Here is a 22,103-nt window from a genome sequence, read left to right as displayed (position 1 = left end):
GTGTGTGTGTGTTTGTGTGTGTTTCTGTGTGTGTGCGTGTGCGTGTGTGTGTTTCTGTGTGTGTGTGTGTGTGTGTGTGTGTGTGCAGGACTACCTGGATGCCCTGATGGGTGTGTGCTACGACGGCGTAGAGGGGCTCCTCTACCTCTGCCTGTTCTCCCTGCTGGCGGTCAGTGCCTTCTGTGCCATGCTGTGTGCCATCCCCCGTGCCTGGACCCTCGTCGCCAGCAGGTAGGCATTACCCCAGCCCCCCCACCCCCCTGTTACACAGTGCCTACATAGCCACCCTGCAGCTTTTATTACCCCCTGTGTGTGCCCTGATCTCCCCTCAGGGAACGAGACTATGACGACATAGACGAGGAGGATCCGTTCAACCCCCAGGCGAGACGTATGGCCTACAACCCCAACAGGGCCCACGTTCACAGCTTCTGTAGCTACAGCAGCAGCCTGGGCAGCCATAGCAGCCTGCAACCGCCTCCGCAGGCTGCCTCCACCCTCCCCACCTCCGAGTACATGTAAGGTCACTGGGTCATGTGTGTGTGTGTGTGTGTGTGTGTGTGTGTGTGTGTGTGTGTGTGTGTGTCTACGACGTGTACCTGCATGTAAGCGTGTAAGCGTGTCCTACTGTATATTTGTTATGTTTTATGTTTGTTTTATATTTGTTATTTGAATCAGATAAGCTAATTCAAGGTAACTCCCTTTGTGAAGGGCAGCCCAAGTTCAAGTGTCTATGCGACTGACTGTTTTATTTTTTCTCCCTTTCTCTCTCCCACCCAGGAATCAGTCCATGCTGTTCGGTGGGAACCCTCGCTATGAAAATGTGCCATTGATTGGGAGAGGATCCCCTCCACCCTCGGTGCGTTGGCCCATAGAGGCCAGGTCCCTAGTATGATGATGATGATGATGATGATGATTAGGATGATGATGATACTGATATCAATACTACTGCAAAATCACAATGTACGACAGGACCACATACCTATACACACACTGCCTTATGTTGCCATCCACAGTCTGACACCATCTTACCATTCAGTATGCTTGTAGAAGCTTCCACTGCTGCATATTTAAAGAAAGACTGCTCTCTGCTGGCCATACAATGAGATGCACACCATGCTATAACATGTCTCCTTCAGTGCCATATTTATAGTACACTGAAGCTAACTGATTAGCTTTTGATATACTGTAAGGTCATGTTTTTACCAAAGGCTGTGACTTTGATGGGCATTTTATTAATGCCTTAAGGAAAACACTTTTATTGATATTTCATCGTTGCCCCCCCTGAACCCAGAAAAGCACAGAGGCTGTGCTAGAGCAGGATAGAGAGAGACACACATTTCCTTGGAATCTCTTCTCGTTTTAATGGTGGGGTTAATAGTCCATCAGCGTTTGCCCTGTCCTCAAAGATAGAGCTGCATTAAAGATGAGCCAGGTTAATCCACAGCCAAGACGGCTGTCCTGGTGGATGAGCTCGCATGGTCTGACCCAGCCGCGGGGTCAGCGGTGTCATCCTGTCTTCTGACACAGGATCAGCTCTCCGGAGCTGTCTAGACCTGACACACTGGTTCACTGCACCAGGCCAAGGCTGATAATGACCCATAGAGTGAGGATGACTTCTGCAGCCATGCTTGTTTCCCTCAGTTGTGCCAAAGACACGCACTACTGCCTTTACATTCTGTGCTTATTCAGGATTGGCTGATGGATAATGTTGTTTTTGTCACGAAGAAACGCCTTGTTCTGTTGTGCAGCAGGCACTCCAAGACAGAACTCTGCTCGCACAAGTCTACAGAGGAAAACAGTACACACACGCCATAGCACTGTACGTTTATTCCCTAATCAAGTCAGGCGATTACGGACATGATAAAGTGGCCTCCACATCATAGTGGTCACATGAACTAGTGACAAGTTAACATGAAGTTATAACATGAAGTTATATCTGACTCTATATCTGACTCTCAAGGATAATATGAATACTATGATTGATAATGATTCGCTCATCCCTGCGTGACAGATCTTACCTTACCTGAGCCTAGGCCACAGACCAGAATCATAACATGCTTTTGCGTGCAAGAGTTTCCAGTACTCGGTACAATACTTTAGTCCGATGACTATTTATGGGTTATCAACTATTAGTCAAATTAAGTAAAATCAAGTCAACGTTTATTTCTCATATGCACACTACAACAACATGCTTTTGATGAGCTACCTCTCAGTGCAGTGAAATACAAGGATAGGATTCTAATCAAAGACTAATAACAATACAATACACAATATACTATATACTATACTAATAAGTATAACCTTGGGTGAAATATATACAGATAAAGGTGAAATATACAGATAAAGTGTATAGTGTACAGTACTTGGTGCAATAGTGCAATATGGTGCAATCTGACAACTATTTACACTAACAAATAACATCAAGGTGAATCTATGTGAAAACCAGGATCCCGAGAATGTTGTGCTGTTTTAGATTAGATTAAGGCAAAATAAGAAGATTGAGAATAGTGTATCAATACAAAATAACCCTAACCCTAATTCAAAGAAACAACTTTTCAGACGACTGATACCATTCACAATAACAGATCGAACAGCACTGTTTGTAATCACTGTCAAATGTAAATATTGCATATATTATATTGGTCACATGTTGGGTTCCCACACACACAAGGACATGACTAAATGGTTGTCTCCTCTAAATCTGTGTATAAGTCAAGAGTAATTCTTGTCATTCATTTTCTCACTAGCGTCTCTCTCAAGCAGCCTCAACAGTGCGCACAGTATTCCTTGAAGCTTACATGAAAATGGAGGTGTGAAGCTTACATGAAAAGGGAGGATCTCTCTCTGAGAGACAGATATTATTAGAACAACAATGTGAGGCCTTGTTAGGTCAGTTGCATCGCTAACTGCACGACAAATCCCTGCAATAATGAAACCATTGGGATTGAAGGCAAGTCTAATATGTTTCTAGATAGACCCAGTTCAAAAGCTTATTTTGATAGCTACAGACCTTTTTTTTACCCATTTACTTAATGATAGGACTTCCAAATGATGCATTCTTAAGCTTTGGAAATAGTCCAAAACTGCCCATCCTCCACTGTGAAATAACTTCATTATTGAATGTATTTCATTATAGAATTAGATTAGAGAGAAGATAACCTATTTGTGTGCCAATATATTTATAATATGTTCCATACACATTCCAGCACCTGAGAGTATCTTTTCTTTTCAATTCCTAACAGAATCTAACTGCAGAATGTTAACCCATATTTTGCCACTAACTCCATTTTTTTTGTCTTTCTTTTACTCACAGACATTTAGAAACAGTAAGTTTTCTGTTGTATACATAAGACCTTGCCAAGCCTTTTTGCTTTCCTTTTCTGTACTGCACTCATACTCATCCCACTTCTCTAAGGTGTTTCTGACACTCTCTGTTGTTGTAACCTGATATACCTCTGGTGTAAGACTGACACTTGCTAATCAGTTTGTTTGGTCCTAACCTACTGAGTCCTCTAAGCTCTTTACCTCAGCTGTGTGACCTCTGACCTCCAGGCGCTGAGTGTATACCTGTGAGTGGAACTTCTGACATGCCCCCAACTCTCACCCCCTCAACCACCTCTGCCTTGCTCTTCACCTGCCAACTCTCTTCCCCTGTAATTCTGATCACTGAGTCACTGTCCACTGATTCCACCAGAGAGCACCTCTTAATGAAAAACAATGTTCCTGTTTAATTGCTTGAACCTCCTCTGCTTTAAGGTTTCACACAGATATGAGATCAAGTGTTGCTCACAGTGTCTGAATGAGCTAACCTGTCTTTTATTTCCCCCTCCCCCATCCCCTCTGCAGTATTCACCCAGTATGAGGACCACCTACCTGTCTATGACTGACGCCCAGATCAGACACTTTGGGACAGACTTCCAGGTGTAGCCCATCACCTGCAGGGAGGCTCTGTCTGGGACTGTGTGGTGGCTGCCTAGGATTATAGCCACAGCAGGCTATGTTTACATATAATCCTGTTTATGGGTGTCTCTCCGTGCTGTACTGATATGACTTAAAAAGCAGGAGCTGCCATCACCCCATCAACAACACAGCAACATTCTCTAAGTACTGTTTGAGATCAGAGGCTCTGCATATATAATACTGGATGGAATGTTTGGATCGCATCCCAAGCCTGGACAGACTGATTATTTACAATGCAGGTGCCACAATTATATGTGAATAACATTTTCCTGAAATGTACGTATTCACCATGAGCCGGATCAAGAGACTTCCACACGATCATTTAACCTCTCATCATGGATGTAAGTGGGCACCACGGATAATATCACTTTCATTCACAGAGGTGTAGACTGAAACTACTGGTAACTTGGTGTGGTGTTACATTCAGATGGCTGCCCTCCATCCACCTAGAAAACAACATACTTTGGGTGCGTTCGTAAATACGCTCTGAGAGCACCGGAGCGCACCCGGGGTGCTCTCTGAGTGTTCGGAAATTAACTGATTTCAGTTGAATCCAGAGGGTATTTACGAACGCACCCTTTATGTAGCTAAACCAGGGCAAGGCTAGCATGCAGAAGCTCTTTCTCCTTACCCGAATGGTCTTCATGTTTTTCCTCAGTGATGGTTAAAACTTGATGAAAATGGACACCACATTTCCCTTGCTTTTTAGATGTGATTATTCATTACTGTCAATGGACAACAAATATAATACTTGTAGATGTAGATAGAAATGTAGATATTCAGAATTCCTTGTGAAATGTGATGTCCATGTTTTACAGTAAGTGTGAGGAGAAAGGATGCATGTTTCTATAGTCTTTATTTTTCTGTAACTCGCTGTGGAACTGTGAAGAGTATACCTGTTTCTCCTTGTTTTCATATTCAATAATGTCTGATTTATTTGAGGCCCAGTAAAGGAATATCCGATACTGGGATACTCCCTGTACATTAGCATGTTAAACATTCCATAGATAAAATGGGCATACAGAGGAAGATTATGAACAATATCGGTAAGTATGAGCACTGATGCAATGTTTATGTGTGAAGCACACCTGTAACTCACAGAAACCAAACATCAGAGTCATGTTTGAAATATTTAAATGAAATATTCCCTTCCTTTCCATGTTGATTTGTAATATGTAAGTAAAGGGGTTTTATATAAATATAAGCTTTGTGAGATGGTTTAGCAGTTTAAATAAACAATCTGGTAGCTATAGGCCTAACCCAACAGTGTACACTGTGTACTTTTGGTTGTTATTATGTCTTTCCTCCATGTTTGAGACATACATTTTGAGGTGTTTGCTGTTTGCTATTGAAGTATTGGACCAATTAGAAATGTGTATAAATTGAATGAAACAAACACTCTGTTCGTCTTTATTTTTTCTGTCTGTGTGTCACCCGCATACACGAAACCCTTCGAAAACACTTGAACATTCTGTACCTACACAGGCTTACTGAATCGCATGGTCGCATGAATCGACCTATCGCTAAGCCACGCCCCAAAATAGAAATTGTCCAATCATATCACTTCACAAAAGTCACTACAGCCAGAAAACTCGGACAAACAACTCGCTAATATCTAATGGTGAAAAGCTTCTATACGAAATATTCTTGTCATCTTAAAAAAAAAAAAAAAAACTATTACTTGCTGTGGTAAATCAGAAATCAGAAATTTGCCAACTCTCGCCAAAGTCATTGAATGTCATTCAGTCAGTCACTGTCAGTGAGTTTTCAAAAGGGGCGTGGCTTAGCGTTTCTACGACTTTCTCGTTGCGTACTGAATTGATCCGTCCGTGTTGCCATACTAAAGACTGAAAGGGTGTGGTCTGATGTTGTCAATACAGATTCGTGAACGACTCGTCTAAACATTCACCACAACATCATGTACACAAAGAAAAGATAGCTCCTGTATTAACGCAGAAGATTGTGGCGGTGATGTGGGTAAATAATGGGAAACGTTTTCGGAAGAAAGGGTCGCCCCACTCGAATTACAGAGCAAGACAGAGCGGTTCTGGTGAGTTAATTGCGGCGTGCTAACTGGACTAGCCAAACTATGTTTGGTTGGGAACTGAAACATAACTAGATAAAGTTAGTTACTTTACAGGGAATGTACATGGATCAAGAGTAGAGTGAGTGTTAACTGTGGGTATTGCAGCTGCGAGCTAGCTAATTTACCTTGCTAGCTTTAGCTAAGCAGGCTATCATTGAAGCATGGATTAAGGTCGGCTTGTTACTTGACACCAAGAAGAGACTCACTCACTCTGGCCAGGAGTAGTCAGGGCAGTCACTCACAGCTGCTGTGTGCACTGACATGACCATGATCGGGCTGTGTCACGATGAAGGAAGGGAGAGCACAGTTTTGAAGCTAATGCTTTGTTGCTATGAATATCAGACTCGGTTGACTTGTTTTTGTTCAACTCCAGCAACTGAAACAGCAGCGAGATAAACTGAAGCAGTACCAGAAGAGAATTACCCTGCAACTGGAGAAAGAAAGGCTGTTAGCCAAGCAGCTGCTGAAGGGTGGCAAGAAAGAGTAAGACAACCTTAAAACGTGTGGCAACATCAGCTACTTTATTTCAGAATGTTAATGTACAATAAATTACTATGATGATCGTATTATTTGTAATATTTAGCTACGTACTACACTTATCATGTAGGCCTATTGAATAAATGGAACACCACTTTCTATGTTCGGATATATATATGTATTTGTGCTGTTTGTCCACAAAGGAAGGCAGTGCTTCTGCTCAAGAAAAAACGTTATCAGGATCAGCTGCTAGACAAGACTGAAAAGCAGATATCAAACCTGGAACGCATGGTGAGGGTGTTATTGTGACACACTCTTTTGCTATCTTCCTGAAATCCCGATTTTCAAAAGTCTAATACATTCTTCTAAAAGGTCTACTGGGCATAGCCAATTCTTTACTATTCAGTAGAGTAATTCATTCTGTCCCAGCCTATTTCTAACATGAACTGAAATGCTTCAACAGGTCCAGGATATTGAGTTTTCCCAGATTGAGATGAAAGTCATTGAGGGGCTCAAAGTTGGCAACGACTGTCTGAAGAGTATGCATGAGGTAGAGTATGGTTTGCTTCTAGTCTGCTTTTTTGTATCCTTAAATCCGCTCCTTCTCAAGCGAAACATAGCCTGAGCTAACGCTTTGTAGAATTCAGCATATTTACATGAACACTTTCAGCCCATATTAATGAAGTTACACCCTGTCATACATTTAGCTCAGTGTCATGAGTATTAATAGCTAAACCTTCCACTGGCATGCACAGTACATCCTCCCTCATGTGCTCTCTGGGTGAGGATTGTGCACCCCAGAAAGCCTGTGTTTTGTGTTAGCATAGTGGCTGTGTATTGTTTGAACATAAGAGGATTAGAACAGAAATCCTTTACTAGAGTGGCGTGACTGCAGCATATCCTTGGGTACAGTGTTCAGATCCTGCTCAGGAAATATCCTTTTTCACTCGCCACACACACACAGCAAAAATAATGCAACTAGAAGTCATGTCTTGCTCTATTTGTTGACCACATTCTTGTCTTGTCCCCCGCCATGTCGCTTTCAGGTCATGTCCATTGAAGACGTGGAGAGAATCATGGATGAGACACAGGATGCCATCGACTATCAGAGGGTGAGCTACAATGACTCTCTGCCTTCCAGCTTTTTATTTCTTACAAGTACTCCCTACTTTATTGTGTGATTTGCTCACGCTGCTCAGCTAATGCCCTTTCTTAACCTTGGTCCTACAGCAAATAGATGAGATGCTGGCAGGATCGCTGACACAGGAGGACGAGGATGCTATACTAGCTGAGCTGGAGGCTATCACTCAGGTGTGTGTCCCTCTGCTACTGTTTCAGTCGGATCGGTTGAACATGGGAGATGTTACCTATATGTTGTGGTGAGGAGGATGATGATGATGATGATGATGACTATTTCCAGTCTATTTAACCTCTGTAACTCCTCTCCCCGCTGCTGAGACAGGGAGAAGACGTAGCACTTCCAGAGGTCCCCACCGAGCCATTACCAGAAGTACCAGAGGCAGCCAAGGCAGAGTCAGGTACTATACTCTCCTGTTACGCCTCACCACATCACTCTGACTCGCTGTGACCTGACTGTGGTGTCTCTTTGTTTTTCAGGGAGGAAACAAGCAAGAAATATGCCAGACAGAGAGATGTTGGCGGCATAGAGACAACACTAGTCATGGACATATTACACTCTCAGTCTGCATGAAGTGTCCACAGACCCCACTGCACTCATCCTCATGGAATGGAGGAGAGTTCCATCAGAACACACAGAAATCAATGCACTGGACGGACACACACACACAACACACCACAACATTCCAGACGAGTGGTAGCTGTGCTTTTGTCGGCTTCCCTTTCCACTGTATACATTTTTAAAATGAAGAATGAAACACTAGAGAAAGAGAAATTCTGGACTCTTCTTCTGTGTATGATTTGGATCGGCAACTCAATGGTTACTCATGTAGTAGAGGAGGAGGTGTAGTAGAGGAGGAGGTGTAGTAGTAGTGGAGGAGGTGTAGAGGAGGAGGAGGAGGAGGTGTGGTAACTGTACTGTTATAACTGAGAATGATTGTGTCACTTTAAAAATTAATTTGACATATTAAAGGCAGTATGGCTAATGGGCAGTTTTATATTTGTGTCTTCAATTACTTTGTCAATAACATGATCTGTGGGAGGACTAATCTCAGCATTCACAATTGTATTATCCACACTAAACTAATAATGGATCGCTAGAAATTGATCCAGTTGACAAGTTTAACTTGTAGTGTAATTCATGAATTATTATGAATACTTAATAGTAACAACATTGTTTTCTCATTCGATTGGAAAATTCATAAGCTCCTTGTTCTCCCATGTAGTGGAGATCGAGTTCAGAGTTGACATCACAGTCTGTCTTGCATAGAAAATGTCAGACTTATAATAAATGTCATACATTTCTTACTCTGTTTTGGATTGTTTCATTATTATGACCAAGCTCTCCCTTTGGCATGTCTCAACGATCACTCAGTTTACTGCACCAGGTGCATCTGACAACAAGGTGGCACTACACACCAGCCGGGAATTCGTAACACTGTCTGAGAAAGGTGTTTTTATTCGCACTACCGAGTTGACTGAGAGGAGTTAAAACCTCATAGGAGCCAACGGACCCCCATCGGCATCCGAAGTGATATAAAGAGTTTACCTCGATCAATTCTCTTCATCGATATCACATTTTTTTCACAACTTTGCATGCTATACGATGCCACCATTTTTTTCCCGAGACGGTAAACACGGCCTAAGTCACATCCAGTTTTCTCCAACTGGAGAATGTGTCATGTCCGGTTTCAACGCCGAATTTCCATACCATTGGTCGGCCAACCCCAAAAAAATCCCCCCCCCCCCCCAAAAAAAATCGGATACATGAGAAAGGTCAAAGATGGTGCCAACATATCTCCAAATGGCCTAAACATATAGGTGTCCGCCTAAACATACCTGTACTAAAACAGGTACAAAGTTGCATTTGCTCACATTACTAGCATCGACTTTGGCACAAGTACTAATAAGACCCTGGAGTACTGATTCCTAGATGATTTGGGCTTGGTCATCAGGTTTCCAAGGTGATATTCACTGTAAAAGCTGTTGTTTTTTTAGGCGGAGACTGAATTTGAGATTTTTTATAATGTTCTAGCTCTATTTGCTCTGACACAGTAACATAGATTTTGATTCTGACACTTCTACAGCCACCCCACAGGTGTTAGCTTTCATTTGATAACAATATCATTATGAAGGCCCTTGTGATTGTGGAGATATTCTATATTCACTGTGGGCATGTCATTGCGAGCAGAAAACCAGAAAAATGAGGTGGATAAGATGAGGTTAATACTCTTGTCATTGTTGATGTGGGTGAGAAAGCCCCTGCCAGTTTATTGTTACAACCCTTCACTAAAGAAAACACCTGGAGTGTAATTAACATGGAGCTCACAAATTACCACTGTGAGAACACTTGCAATAATTATGGCATGGGCTTAGTCTTACATAATGCTATAGTACACATTATTCATTATTATTCATTACGCTCTATGCATCAGGGTGTATGTAAACACACCTCATAGTCTTAACAACATTCTGATGGAGGCTTAAGTGATGATAATCCAGCATTTGGAGACATGACATGATGTTTTTTTTTTGTATATTAGTGCTATTCCCCAAGGTATTTCACTTGGCAATCTGTGATGATACCCTGGGCAAGCTATGGCATCTGATCTCTTTCCCAGTAGTTACTGCCTACCTGTCTCATTCCCAGAACCATAATAGCAGTGATTTGGTGTGCTTGGATAGAGTACAACTCATGTAGGCAGTGGGCACACCAACAGGATTCCACCCACAAGGCCTCAGCTCAGCCCACACCATTGCCTGCCCTGAGCCTGAACTGTTCTGCTAGATGACTGGCTGCTCAGTAGCCTGAAGGCATCCTGCTCCAGAAGTTTGAGGAGGAAAAAGGGATTTTGTCTTAGGGTGTAAACAACTTGACTCATTCATTTGAATGGGACTTAGTGGTAGGCTTAACGTTTTGTAAAAGATGTAATGGTGAGCTGACGTCAATGTCTGCAACCAAAGGTTCACATGATCACTTGAGGCAGCCACACAAAAGCGTACCCTGTTTTAGAAAAATACCTTTTGATCAAGTTATTATCCACCATACCGTCCTCCTCCACTCCTACTGTACACTATTGTTCTGTATGCTGCAGTCTATATGAGTTAAGGTGTCACATCACTTAAGCTGTTTCTTGCTATTATAGTTATTAAAAATAAATAAAAAATGCTTGCATTGTGAGGAACTTTGTTTCAAAGATCCCATAGACAGGCTAAATGCTTGAATGATAACGAACATTGTGTTGCTGTGTCATGCCATTAACCAAAAGGGGCCAATATAGGCATTTGATATACAGTGTACACTTGAACGTTTCATTATCGTGAGCTTAGAATGATAAGGTTCTATCTCCGTTTAGGGCAGTTCAGAGATATTGAGCGTCAAAGTTTTTACATTCCATTATGTTTTATGAGATGGAACCTTTGTATTTTATGAATTACTAACTAAAAAAATTCAACATTTTAAAAATAACACCACACAGGCATTAATAAACACCTAATGGATCAGATTATGTAAAAAAAACTAAAAAATTGAGATAGAACCTTATAATTCTAACGTCATGACATGTGTGAATACATGCAATGAGACTACAGTATATGTCTTTACTGTAACAGTAACGATAGTATAGCATTCAAAGTGTTGTATTTGTGAGACTATATCCTCACTTGGAAATTGCTTGTTGATTATTTGTTAATTATAGACAGTGAAAGGATGGTAGATGATGTTAGTTTTGGGAGGATAGTGGATGGATTGGGAGGCGGTGTTTCAGAGAATGAGGCGGCGCTCCGGTAAATTGGAAAAGCTGCTCGATATGACAAGATCACTTCGGCCAAGCCGGTTCCTCAGCAGAGATTGCGTGCGTGGGATTGAGTAGGTGCAACAGAAAGCGACACCGTCGTTTTCATCTCTTTTAAGGCACATCATTTCTCCACGCTCATTCGCATCACATCAGCCATTTGTTTATTTACACGATCGCATCTTTCACTCGGATAACTGATTTCACTAAAGGAAAAGACTGTTTATGGTTTTGACCGAAGACTTCAAGATGTCTCGCACCGACGAGGTTCACCGCATAACGGAGAATGTCTACAAGGTAAAGTCGTGCCTCAACTATTGATAAAAGTTTGGAGCTACAGGTCACTGTAATTATACTGTCACCCTACGCTATTTTAATTCATTCGTGATTTATATTGCATGCCTTCCACCGATTCGATGCCCTTATAAACCATTATGGATTTTCACGCGAAAATTATACGTTGTATGTATACCCTTTCCTGGGTTGCAATTGTAAATTCCCATCCTTAGGAGCAATTGTCAATTAATAACATAAAAATCACACATAACAAGGCTAGGCCAATATTATCTTTCAATCGTTTGTTTGATATGTCTTGGGCATTGATTTGGAATTACCAGTTTTGGATGCATGATCATGTTGCACAACCATTGGATACATATTATATTATACTTGCTCATCACTATAGTTTTAAGAAAATAGATCAAGGTAAATTGTATCTAATAAATATGTTGTAGAACAATTCGTTGCTGTAATAATGTACGTAAAAGGATATTGTTATGCGCAATACTGGCGCTCTCTCTCTCTCTCTCTCTCTCTCTCTCTCTCGCTCACTCACTCACTCTCTTACATACACACAGACACATTCACACAGACAATCAGTAGATTACATATTAACCTTTCAGCTTTCAATGTATGGCTAATATGTTGTCAGACAAATTTTGCCCCTGGGAACAGTATGAGACACTTGTGTTTGGTTGGCAAGGCTGGAGGAGGAGGTAGGGCTGTGGCTGTGTTGCAACAGGTACTGCAAACATTAGCCTGGGGAATTTCAACATCCAAACCAGTTTAGCAAAATCAGCTTGAACATCTTTCCCCCCCCAGTTCTACAGTAGGCTATATGCTGTGATATTCCTTTCCATCCATTACAGAAACGATGGAGCTGTCCAGGTGGATTTAGCATGCTGTTTATTAATAGCTAGTTATATAGGACACCTAAAGGCTGACATTTCAGAAGGGAGTCAAAAATAACATTCACTAGTTTGCACATCATATAAAGCACCACAGTATTGAAGAGCCTGAGGGCTTGAACCTGAATAGTGAGTTAAGGAAAGGAATGTCTATTGTAGCTTGCTGACTCTGCTCATAGTATCACAAAGACCACCGTTACCCTTATTATGGCTGACGGAATGGACAGTTTGGTAATTCATTGGAACTTGCTTCCTTGGAATCATCGCTGATGCTTTTGAATGAAACTATTTGGAAACCCCCTGACAATGCCGATGGAATGATAACAAAGTCCTTGTTAGAGTACCAAGACAACTTCCTGAACACACCTGTGATCACACTAGTGCTCCAACCTCCGTTCTCCGTTCACCGTTTACACACACACACACACACACACACACACACACACACACACACACACACACACACACACACACACACACACACACACTCACCATGGGCGTAGGACAGAGAAAGATCCCCTGATTTCACTGGCAACCTATTGCCCCCCCCCCCCCCCCCCCCCCCCCCTCCCCCAAATCGCACCGACGTCAGTCTGAAAGAAGGACAGGCCCCAAGAATAGGGCGAGGGCAGCTGAAGTCCCAGTGTTCTTTGGGGAATATGTCAGCAACTGAAAAGGAGGCCACATAAGAAGAGCCAGGGAGAAAGAGAAAAATGTGCTTTTTGAAGAGCTACTGAGGAAGAGAAGGTTTTCTTCAACTTTATGTTTTTTCCCCTCATGAGCTGGATACACACACACACACACACACACACACACACACACATATCGAACAATATACTGGATGTGTTCATTTGATGAGTTGTGCTCGTAATATGTTACTAAGAGTGTGTTGTACAGTAACCCTGCTCAGAGGAGGTTGTATTGTCTCCTATAGTACAGATTATTTTGCTCAGCAGACTGTGACCCAAGCGGTCAGCCTGTCTCTCAGGGGTCGTGGTGCGGCCGTCAGCCCCCCCTGACAGGAGTGGTGGTGGGTAATGGGGTGGAGAGACATGCCCAGGCAGCTAGGTTGATCTGACTGACTCTGTCAGGACCAGAAGGCTTGTCTGGATTGGAGCGGCACTCCATACTGCCTCCCTACTGCCTCCCTACTGCCTCCCTACTGCCTCCCTACTGCCTCCGCTGGTCGCCTGTGCAGTTTCCCAGTTGTTTATTTACTGGGACTGGGGATTGTTTGTGATTTTTTCTTTTTGACAAATGCATTTGAATCCTGCTGTGCGAATTGACTGGAGAAAGCTTTGAGCTTTGTGTGTGTGTCATTTAATTAGGCAACGCTTTAAGTGTGTGTGTGTGTGTGTGTGTGTGTGTGTGCGTGTGCGCGCGCAAGCTCGCGCCAAAATAAGGGGATGTGAAAGCAGACGGAAACTGCACAGTCAGTGGAGATGGTGGGATTGTCTGACAGATGCTGAGTAATCGCCGGGGAGGAGAGGGTGCCAACTGCACTGCTGTCTGTGACTCACGTGAGACAACGGGAGTATGTGTGTGTGTGTGTGTGTGTGTGTGTGTGTGTGTGTGTGTGTGGGCAGGGTTTATAGACACAGGGTGTGTGTTGGAATCCCATTGTAGCACTGTTTGTTCACTACAGGCCTACAGGGCACTCCTTGGCTTGTGTGATGACCTTAAGGAGTATCAGCCCTGTGAACCACCTGGCTCCAGTGAGTCATTTTCCCTCTCCTCTGTGATAGTGGGAGACAGAGAGCTCCAGACATGAATCCATGGTCCCAGTCATCCCCACACTGACTGACTGAGCAGGCTCAGTGAGAGCCTCCAGACTGCCACCTGTGTGTGTGTGTGTGTGTGTGTGTGTGTGTGTGTGTGTGTGTGTGTGTGTGTGTGTGTGTGTGTGTGTGTGTGTGTGTGTGTGTGGGTCAGTAGTGGCCGTCTGACAGACGTCATCTCAGGCTGCCTGGGCTTGTATCAGTAGCCAGGGGCTCACCACGGCATCTGGGTGAGGTGCTGACCTCAGGTCAAGCCTCTTAGCTGGCGGAAGTCTTAGCACCACACTGGCTGGGGGAGGGGAAGACATAGGTGTGTGTGTGTGTGTGTGTGTGTGTGCGCGCAAAAATAGTCATGGCAAAGGAGATGGGACATGAGGTTGATACTATAAACACCTGCTTTGGCTCTCCTTTACAGTATGTGGAAACAAGGGATGTTTACAGGGATTGTGAAAGAGCAGGGTTGAGGTCTCTCTCTCCAGGTTGTTTTCTTGGTGTTGTGTTGGTGAACACACCCTGTCAGGTAAGAGAAGAGAGGAAGGGTGTGCCCCATCTGTACCAGCCCTCAGGTGAACGGAGTCGTGGAAGATGGTGGTGATCGCAGCACCCCTCCCTAACTGCTGATGGAATACTGTTGACTATTTTATGTACTTTAATGGTAGGTATGGTGCAGACATAATCTACGTTTATTTAGCTCAGTAATTAACAGGAACAAAAGCTGTGTATCCTTTACTGCAGAGTATGCTATTATATACTGTATCTATCTGTATCATTACATCACACTTAGTACTTAGGCCCAATCCCATTTCACTTTTTTATCCCTACCCCTCGTTTTGGAGTGCCACTCGCTTTTCGGCTTGCCCCTCCGAACAGAGTTACAAGGGGTGGTGGTTGAAATCTTCCCCTATGAAATTGGATAACCCTTCAAGACCCTGATAGGTCATTAGTAGTATCATACAAAAGCAATCGATCAAACAAGTCATCAAATAAAAAAGAACAATGCTTCATTACCAGGCCAGTTCATGACAGAATGAACGAGTGCTCTGTAGGCTAGCAACCCATGCTCCTACCCTGCCATTCAGATGACAAACTTCAGAGCCAACAGGCTCACAGCCGCAGAGGACGACCCCCTGCTGGCGGGAAAGCTGAACACATTCTACGCCCGGTTCGACGAGGGGCGAACGGAGGTAACCACAACACAGACACCACTCTCTCCAGCTCTCAGCAGCCTCACCCTCACAGAGCACGAGGTGAGACGCGTACTGAAGGCGGTGGACCCCAGGAAAGCCTCGGGGCCGGATGGCGTCCTGGGACGGGTGCTGAGAGACTGCGCCGACCAGCTGGCCGGGGTCTTCACCAACATCTTTAACCAGTCCCTGTCCCAGGCCACCGTCCCACCCTGCCTGAAAACCTCAACTATCATCCCAGTCCCGAAGAAAAGCACGGTGAGCTGCCTAAACGACTACCGCCCGGTGGCACTCACACCAATCATCATGAAGTGCTTCGAGAAACTAGTCCGGGCCCACATACTCACACGCCTCCCGCCCAACCTGGATCCATACCAGTTCGCCTACAGAGCCCACAGGTCCACAGAGGACGCCATAGCGACGACTCTCCACGCCACTCTATCCCACCTGGAGAGGGGAAACAGCTACGCGAGACTGCTCTTCGTGGACTTCAGCTCCGCCTTTAACACCATCCTTCCAGACAGGCTAGTGACCAAACTACTAGACCTGGGTCTATCACACTCTATATGTGCGTGGATCAAGGACTTCCTGACCGACCGCCCCCAGAGGGTGCGGGTGGGCCCCCACACCTCCACAGCCCTCAGCCTCAGCACTGGGTCACCCCAGGGCTGCGTGCTAAGCCCCATCCTCTACAACCTCTACACCCACGACTTCACCCCCATCCACCCCAGCAACTACATCGTAAAGTTTGCAGACGACACCACCGTGGTGGGATGTATCTCGGGGGGGGACGAGGCGGCGTACAGGGATGAGGTAGAGCAATTGAGCAAGCTGTGCAAGGTTAACAACCTGCTGCTAAACAAGTCAAAGACCCAGGAATTCATCGTAGACTTCAGGAGGAAAAAGTCCGAGATCCTGCCCCTGCTCATCGACGGAGAGAGCGTGGAGATAGTCTCAACCCTCCGATTCCTGGGACACAACATGCGGGATGACCTGGCCTGGAAGGACAACACTAAAGGCACCATCAAGAGGGCACAACAGCGGCTATACACCCTGAGATGCCTCAGGAAACAACACAACAAGAAGGAGATACTGGTGGCCTTCTACCACGGCGCAGTGGAGAGCATCCTCACCTTCGGCATCTCCAACTGGTTCCACAGCTGCACAACAGCGGAGAGAAACGAGCTACAGAGAGTCGTGAGAACAGCACAGAAGATCACCGGCGCCCCCCTCCCCTCTCTGGAGGAGCTGTACAAAACACGCTGTCTCAGGAGGGCCTCCAAGATCTCCAAGGACCCGACCCACCCTGGGCACGAACACTTTGTCAAGCTGCCCTCGAACAGGAGGTACAGGACCCCGGCCGCTAAGACAAACAGACTGAAGAACAGCTTCTACCACAGGGCCGTCAAGGCCCTGAACACAGAAAAGGCCTAAGTTCTGGGCCCAGGACAGTCCGGACGGATTGTATGGCAGCTAGTGCTGAGGCACAAACATGTACATTTTCAAGCCTGCAAACTGTGACACTTTAAAATAATGTGAAAAAATACTTTCTTGTGCAATATGACAACCCTAGTTGACTATCTGTGCAGTATAGTACAGTGGATTGTGTACATAGCCTTTATTGATGTAAACCAGCTCCTTACCTTCTTGTGATTTTATGCATCTATGCTCTTTCTAAAATGTGTTTCTTTTTCCTTTCCTAAACACCAGGGGAGCCTCCCCTCCTAAATTTCGTTGTTTGGTACCTGTACTGTAGCAATGACAAATAAAGTCTATCTATCTATTCTGCACTGATATTAGAGGAACGTCAACTTCGTGGCTGGACTTCATATGCCATCAAATTGGGGGAAATGGAAATATGCCAAAATGCGGGAATGTCATGTACAAATCAGCCTTAAAACATTGTTGTAACGTTAAATAGCTAACACTAGGCACATCGGCATAATAACTTTTTTTTTTATGCTCGTTATAAATAAAATATCTATAATACATTGAAATGACATTTAAACTAAGATAATACAATGGTTATCATAATTTTCTTAATCTTTAATAACGAAGAAAATAATTACATCTATGGCTTTCTTTTGTTCCTAGTGTGATCTCCAGTTTCCTGCCGATGATTCGCAAGGCATTCTGGGATTTCGCATAACAGTGCGTTTTAACTCAGTTCAGAGTGTGCATCTTAAAAAACGTTGTTTGGAGTGCTATGTAGCACTACCACTTGGCCTCACCCCTACATGAAAACAAGAATTGGGACACCCCTACCCTACATGTTAACGTGCAAAACGGAGGGGTAGGGCTTAAATGGAGGGCCAAGGGGTGAAATGGGATTGGGCCTTAGTTCCTATGTTTCTCAGTTATCCATTTTGATAACATTTCATCTTATCAGTCAAATTATAAAAGAAATTGCCAGTGATAAGAGGACTTTACTTGCCGAAACTCGTGTGGGAGTTCTGAACATGTGGTTTCTTAGCAACAACATGCTACTAAGTGTTTCTGTCATTTCATTCTGGGAGCGAGAGTGAGAGCGAGCGAGAGTTGGGGTTGTTTGGGTACTGGTTCATGTACATTTGTGGAAGAGGTCTTTATGGGGTAATTGATGAGTGCTCAATTAAGAGGAATGGCCCCTCTCTAAAAGCCCCAGAGAGCCTTTAATGTAAACCAGTGCTATCTCTCATTAAAAGCCATTATTGACAGAGCATAAACTGACACATTTCCTCCCTCTCCGGTTTCCATGTGGTCTAACGAGATTTAAAACGACCCTGGAGTCACAGCTAAAGATGGAAGAAAGATATCATAGATAATCATATTACTGTCAACCTTATAACAACTTATCATCGCGGCATGGCTTTGCCGTACATGTTAATGGAGTTTAAGATTATTTCTACTCCTAGAATTTATTTCTGAAATGAAGTATTTCAACCATATTATGATGCCTCAGGCATTAGAAGATGCATTTATCAAAGACATCATAACATTCAGCGCCTGCGGAACTGCGCGTTCCTTTCTGAACATGGGCTTTGTGAGCGATGCAGCAAGGACTATGCTCCACACACCCACCTTCTCTCAGTCTTCGGGGGCGGCAGGCTTAGAGACATTCTCTCTTTTCTTTTACTCAACAGTGTTGCTTCAAGGAGCCAGAACCGATAGGGGAGATGTCAAATTATTATTATTATTATTATTATTATGCACCAAATCCAAGGCCTCACTATTTTGTTAGGGAAGGATTCACTGGTGTGACTGACAAGGAAGTTTGACAATCCACAGTACATTATTGATTAGGAGTCCCAATCAGACTGCATTTACAATAAAGGTCAGATATCGTTGTAAAGGTTCGTTCTAAAGGAGTCATGGTTTATATCTGGTCTTCTGGGATCTACCGCCTGCAGAGGATGTGGCCAACAAAGCTGACATGGGCATGGCCCCTAATTACTGTGTGGAGCGATCTGGGCTGTAATTGCACAGAAAGGGAGATCAGGCGGAGGTGTGGTATTGGACACTCACATTCACAGGTCATTGAGAATGGTTCTCCCACCTGTAACTCGTATGACATTTCTGTGACGAGCGCTGTCCTTGCAGTGATGACACCCACCAAGCCAATGGAGTGGGTTACTGCATTGATCGTCACAGATGGATGATGCTAGAATACCTTACAATGGGAAAATATCAGTTATGCTCCTCATGCCATTTCATATTTTGTGACAGCAGCTGGTGAAACCGGGAACAAGTCGGCAGCCGATCAAATGTTTAGACTTTTATTCTGAAAAATGTAAATGAATTTCAACGTTGAATCAATGACACATTCGCTAGTCAACTAACACAGCTTGTTTTGTGAGCCTACTAACAATGTAAAGTCGTTTTATAGTTAACTAGGTGGTAGTGGGGATTACTCACCGAATCTATTACATTGCAATATTTTGGCTTTAAGAGCGAGTGTGTCATTGATTTTCAACAACGTTCAGAACAAAAGTCCAACAATTTGATTGGTTGGCGACTTGTTCTCGGTTTCACCAGCCGTTACATTTCACTGCACAAGATCTTTAAGTTCAGGAAATAGTGGTCAGTATTTATTTTATATATATATATTTTTTTTTAAAGGGACTGAGTGGGGCAGACCCACTACTCGTGAAACACATTTTCAGTTTTTTTTAGACAGAGACGGTAGAGAAAGACAGAAAGTAAGGAGGAGAGGGCATGTCAGCAGGGCATTCAAACCCATGCCAATATGGGCATATGTGTGCACAGTAGGCCATAGTGCTAGACCACCACAGGCCACGCATAGGGCTTTCACACCGGCAAAGAACCGTTCCCAAACGCGAACGCGAACCGGCACGGTTCTTTGCCGGTGTGAAAGCCCTAACAGAGACCAGTGTGGTAATATGTCTAACAAGTGTAATGTGATGGGACTATTCATGCTGTGGGTTAAAAATAATGCTATTGATGCACTCTATAGACACTGTGACTCCCATGAACCTTAATATGCCCAGGTACTATTTGTCCATTAGTTACAGAAGAGCAGTTCCATTCTGTACCAGGCCCCACAAGCCCACCTCAATGACATCACCATCAATGGATGACTTATTCATTAGAGCACTACTCTTTTTTTCTGCAGAAATCCTCCACAGCATCAGTCACCCATACAGCATCCCCGCACAGACACATTCTCACCTGGCTGAGTAATCTGCAAAGCCACTTTTGTCTACCAATCAGAGGAGAGTGAAAAGACTCAGCCATAGTGCTCCAACACATATACCTTTGACTGTGTACAGTTCGTGCGCACACACACACGCGCCTCATCAGAACATTGCTTCACCCTGGACATGTCTGAGTGCTGAGTCATTCTATGAGTCACCAAGATGTGTCAGAATCAGTTGTGAAGCACAGTGTTTCTCCATGGGTGTCTAAATACCTGCCTGTGTTTAAACACACACATAACAGCATATTGAAGTGGACCCAACTGTTAATTACTTGCGCATGTTGATTTGATAGACTGGTGGTCTTTTTTGGAAGTGTTTGCAATGTACAAAATAACACACATGTAGGTAAACGCTCGAATTCTCAACACTTAGACAAAAGCATTTGAAGGAATAGTGCAAACACACTCGAATAACCAGAGGAATTTTGAGAGAAAATGTATTTGCATCAGTTCACAGTAGATGCCAACTCCAGTCTGAAGCTCAATTAACAACTCAAATAGACCAAACTAATGACTAACTAGAACCCCCCCCAAAAAAACTTGGTTGCCACAGTAACCACCAACCAGTGGTGTTGGTTTGAGCTGAGCGCTGGTCCAGAGGGTCATGGTGGGTTGAGAGTACAATGTCAACAAACAGGGATCAGTGAGTGGTCCCTCTGGCCAATGATCTTCTGTTCAGTGAGTGTTTGCTGTGTGAGATGGGCGGTGGGGAAGGGGAGGGGAAGGAGGGGTGTCTCTGGCAGAGTTGAGAGGATGACCTGGATTCCTTTCCACCTGGGCCAATCATGGATGATTAAGGGACAAACAGAGATATCAGACGATTGCCGTCTGGTCTAGCCAAATGTTTTGATTGAATCTGTGAAGCGTAAGATTGTATCTCTCTCTGCCCCAACACCTCTCGGTACTGATGGTGTACAGTAGATGCAAAAATCTGAAATGAATAAATGTAATAATGAATAAAAATCAATCAGCTCTCTCTCTCTCTCTCCCTCCCCCCTCCCACCCTCCCTCCCTGTCTTGCACAGCAGTGCATTAATGTGTTTGGCTCTGTTCTGTTGAGGAATCCGCAGGCCCACAGGCCTATAATTGGACCCCTGCCACCACAGGATTTTAGCCACTGCCTCACTGCTCACCAGGGCTGTCCGCTACTCCACTCCAAGCACACCCAGGACACGGAGCATTAGGAGATTCACTCAATGTGCTCTGTCTCAAACACAACCCCTGGGTCTCCTGTTCAGGTCACAATATTTCATTTTATTTATAATGTAACAGACAGGAAATCTTTCGAACTCTGAGTCAAGTTGACTTTCTGCTTATGTATCATTGGTTGGCTGACCTCAGGGGGCATGTGTACATACTATGGGCATAACCTTTTTATGACCCCTCTGTGCACTAATCTGTGAACATCCAGGAGAGGGGTGGAGACACGGCCGGCTTGGTTGGCATGGTGATTGTGTTAGCAAACATGATTTGCCGGGCACCCTGTAAAGTTGAGAGCGGAGAGCCTGGTTTCTCACGCAGCACATTCTGTGCATTCCGCAGCATAATGAGGGCTTTGCGGGCGTCCTTCAGCTGAAAGGGTAAGTGTCTAGGCACGGCACACTCTCTGGTTAGGTGGGTGATAAAGTGAGAAACAACAGAGCTGTTTAAAGTGCAAAACTGAACTTTGAGCTGTGATCACAAAGAAAAGTGTGTGTTTGTGTCTGTGTGTGTCTGTTCCCTTCTGAAGATGCAGTCCACTCTCATAGCTCTATTGCAGTAAGGAGTTGGCAGTGTTCCTTAGGGGCTCTGCAGAGATGCGGTG

General features: G+C 44.1%; 3 protein-coding genes across 3 annotated transcripts in view; all 3 read left to right on the top strand.

Annotated features, from left to right (window-relative positions):
• Positions 1-3,927, top strand: part of ttyh2l (tweety homolog 2, like) — a gene marked incomplete at both ends in the record, with an annotated part of 41,416 nt that extends 37,489 nt beyond the window's left edge. The window contains 4 exons of the mRNA XM_080524853.1: positions 89-231; positions 333-515; positions 778-856; positions 3,847-3,927. Of these exons, the coding sequence (XP_080380979.1) occupies positions 89-231; positions 333-515; positions 778-856; positions 3,847-3,927 (486 nt within the window). The remainder of the gene's footprint in view (positions 1-88; positions 232-332; positions 516-777; positions 857-3,846) is intronic.
• Positions 3,928-5,843: 1,916 nt separating this feature from the next.
• Positions 5,844-8,509, top strand: LOC308151885 (charged multivesicular body protein 6-like). The gene is made up of 8 exons (XM_080524776.1): positions 5,844-6,010; positions 6,420-6,529; positions 6,727-6,814; positions 6,987-7,073; positions 7,570-7,635; positions 7,754-7,834; positions 7,986-8,061; positions 8,141-8,509. The coding sequence occupies exons 1-8, from the start codon at positions 5,945-5,947 to the stop codon at positions 8,188-8,190; spliced, it is 624 nt and encodes a 207-aa protein (XP_080380902.1). The 5' UTR covers positions 5,844-5,944; the 3' UTR covers positions 8,191-8,509.
• A 3,019-nt stretch (positions 8,510-11,528) lies between these two features.
• Positions 11,529-22,103, top strand: part of LOC308151138 (BAR/IMD domain-containing adapter protein 2-like) — a 45,468-nt gene continuing 34,893 nt past the window's right edge. Inside the window, exon 1 of the mRNA XM_080523960.1 lies at positions 11,529-11,751. Within this exon, the coding sequence (XP_080380086.1) occupies positions 11,680-11,751 (72 nt within the window). The 5' untranslated portion in view covers positions 11,529-11,679. The remainder of the gene's footprint in view (positions 11,752-22,103) is intronic.

This window comes from Nansenia antarctica (assembly GCF_963989245.1).
Source record: "Nansenia antarctica genome assembly, chromosome: 2".
NCBI lineage: Eukaryota > Metazoa > Chordata > Actinopteri > Argentiniformes > Microstomatidae > Nansenia > Nansenia antarctica.
The sequence above is the reverse complement of the archived record's forward strand: the minus strand, read 5'-3'. Positions and strand labels throughout refer to the sequence as shown.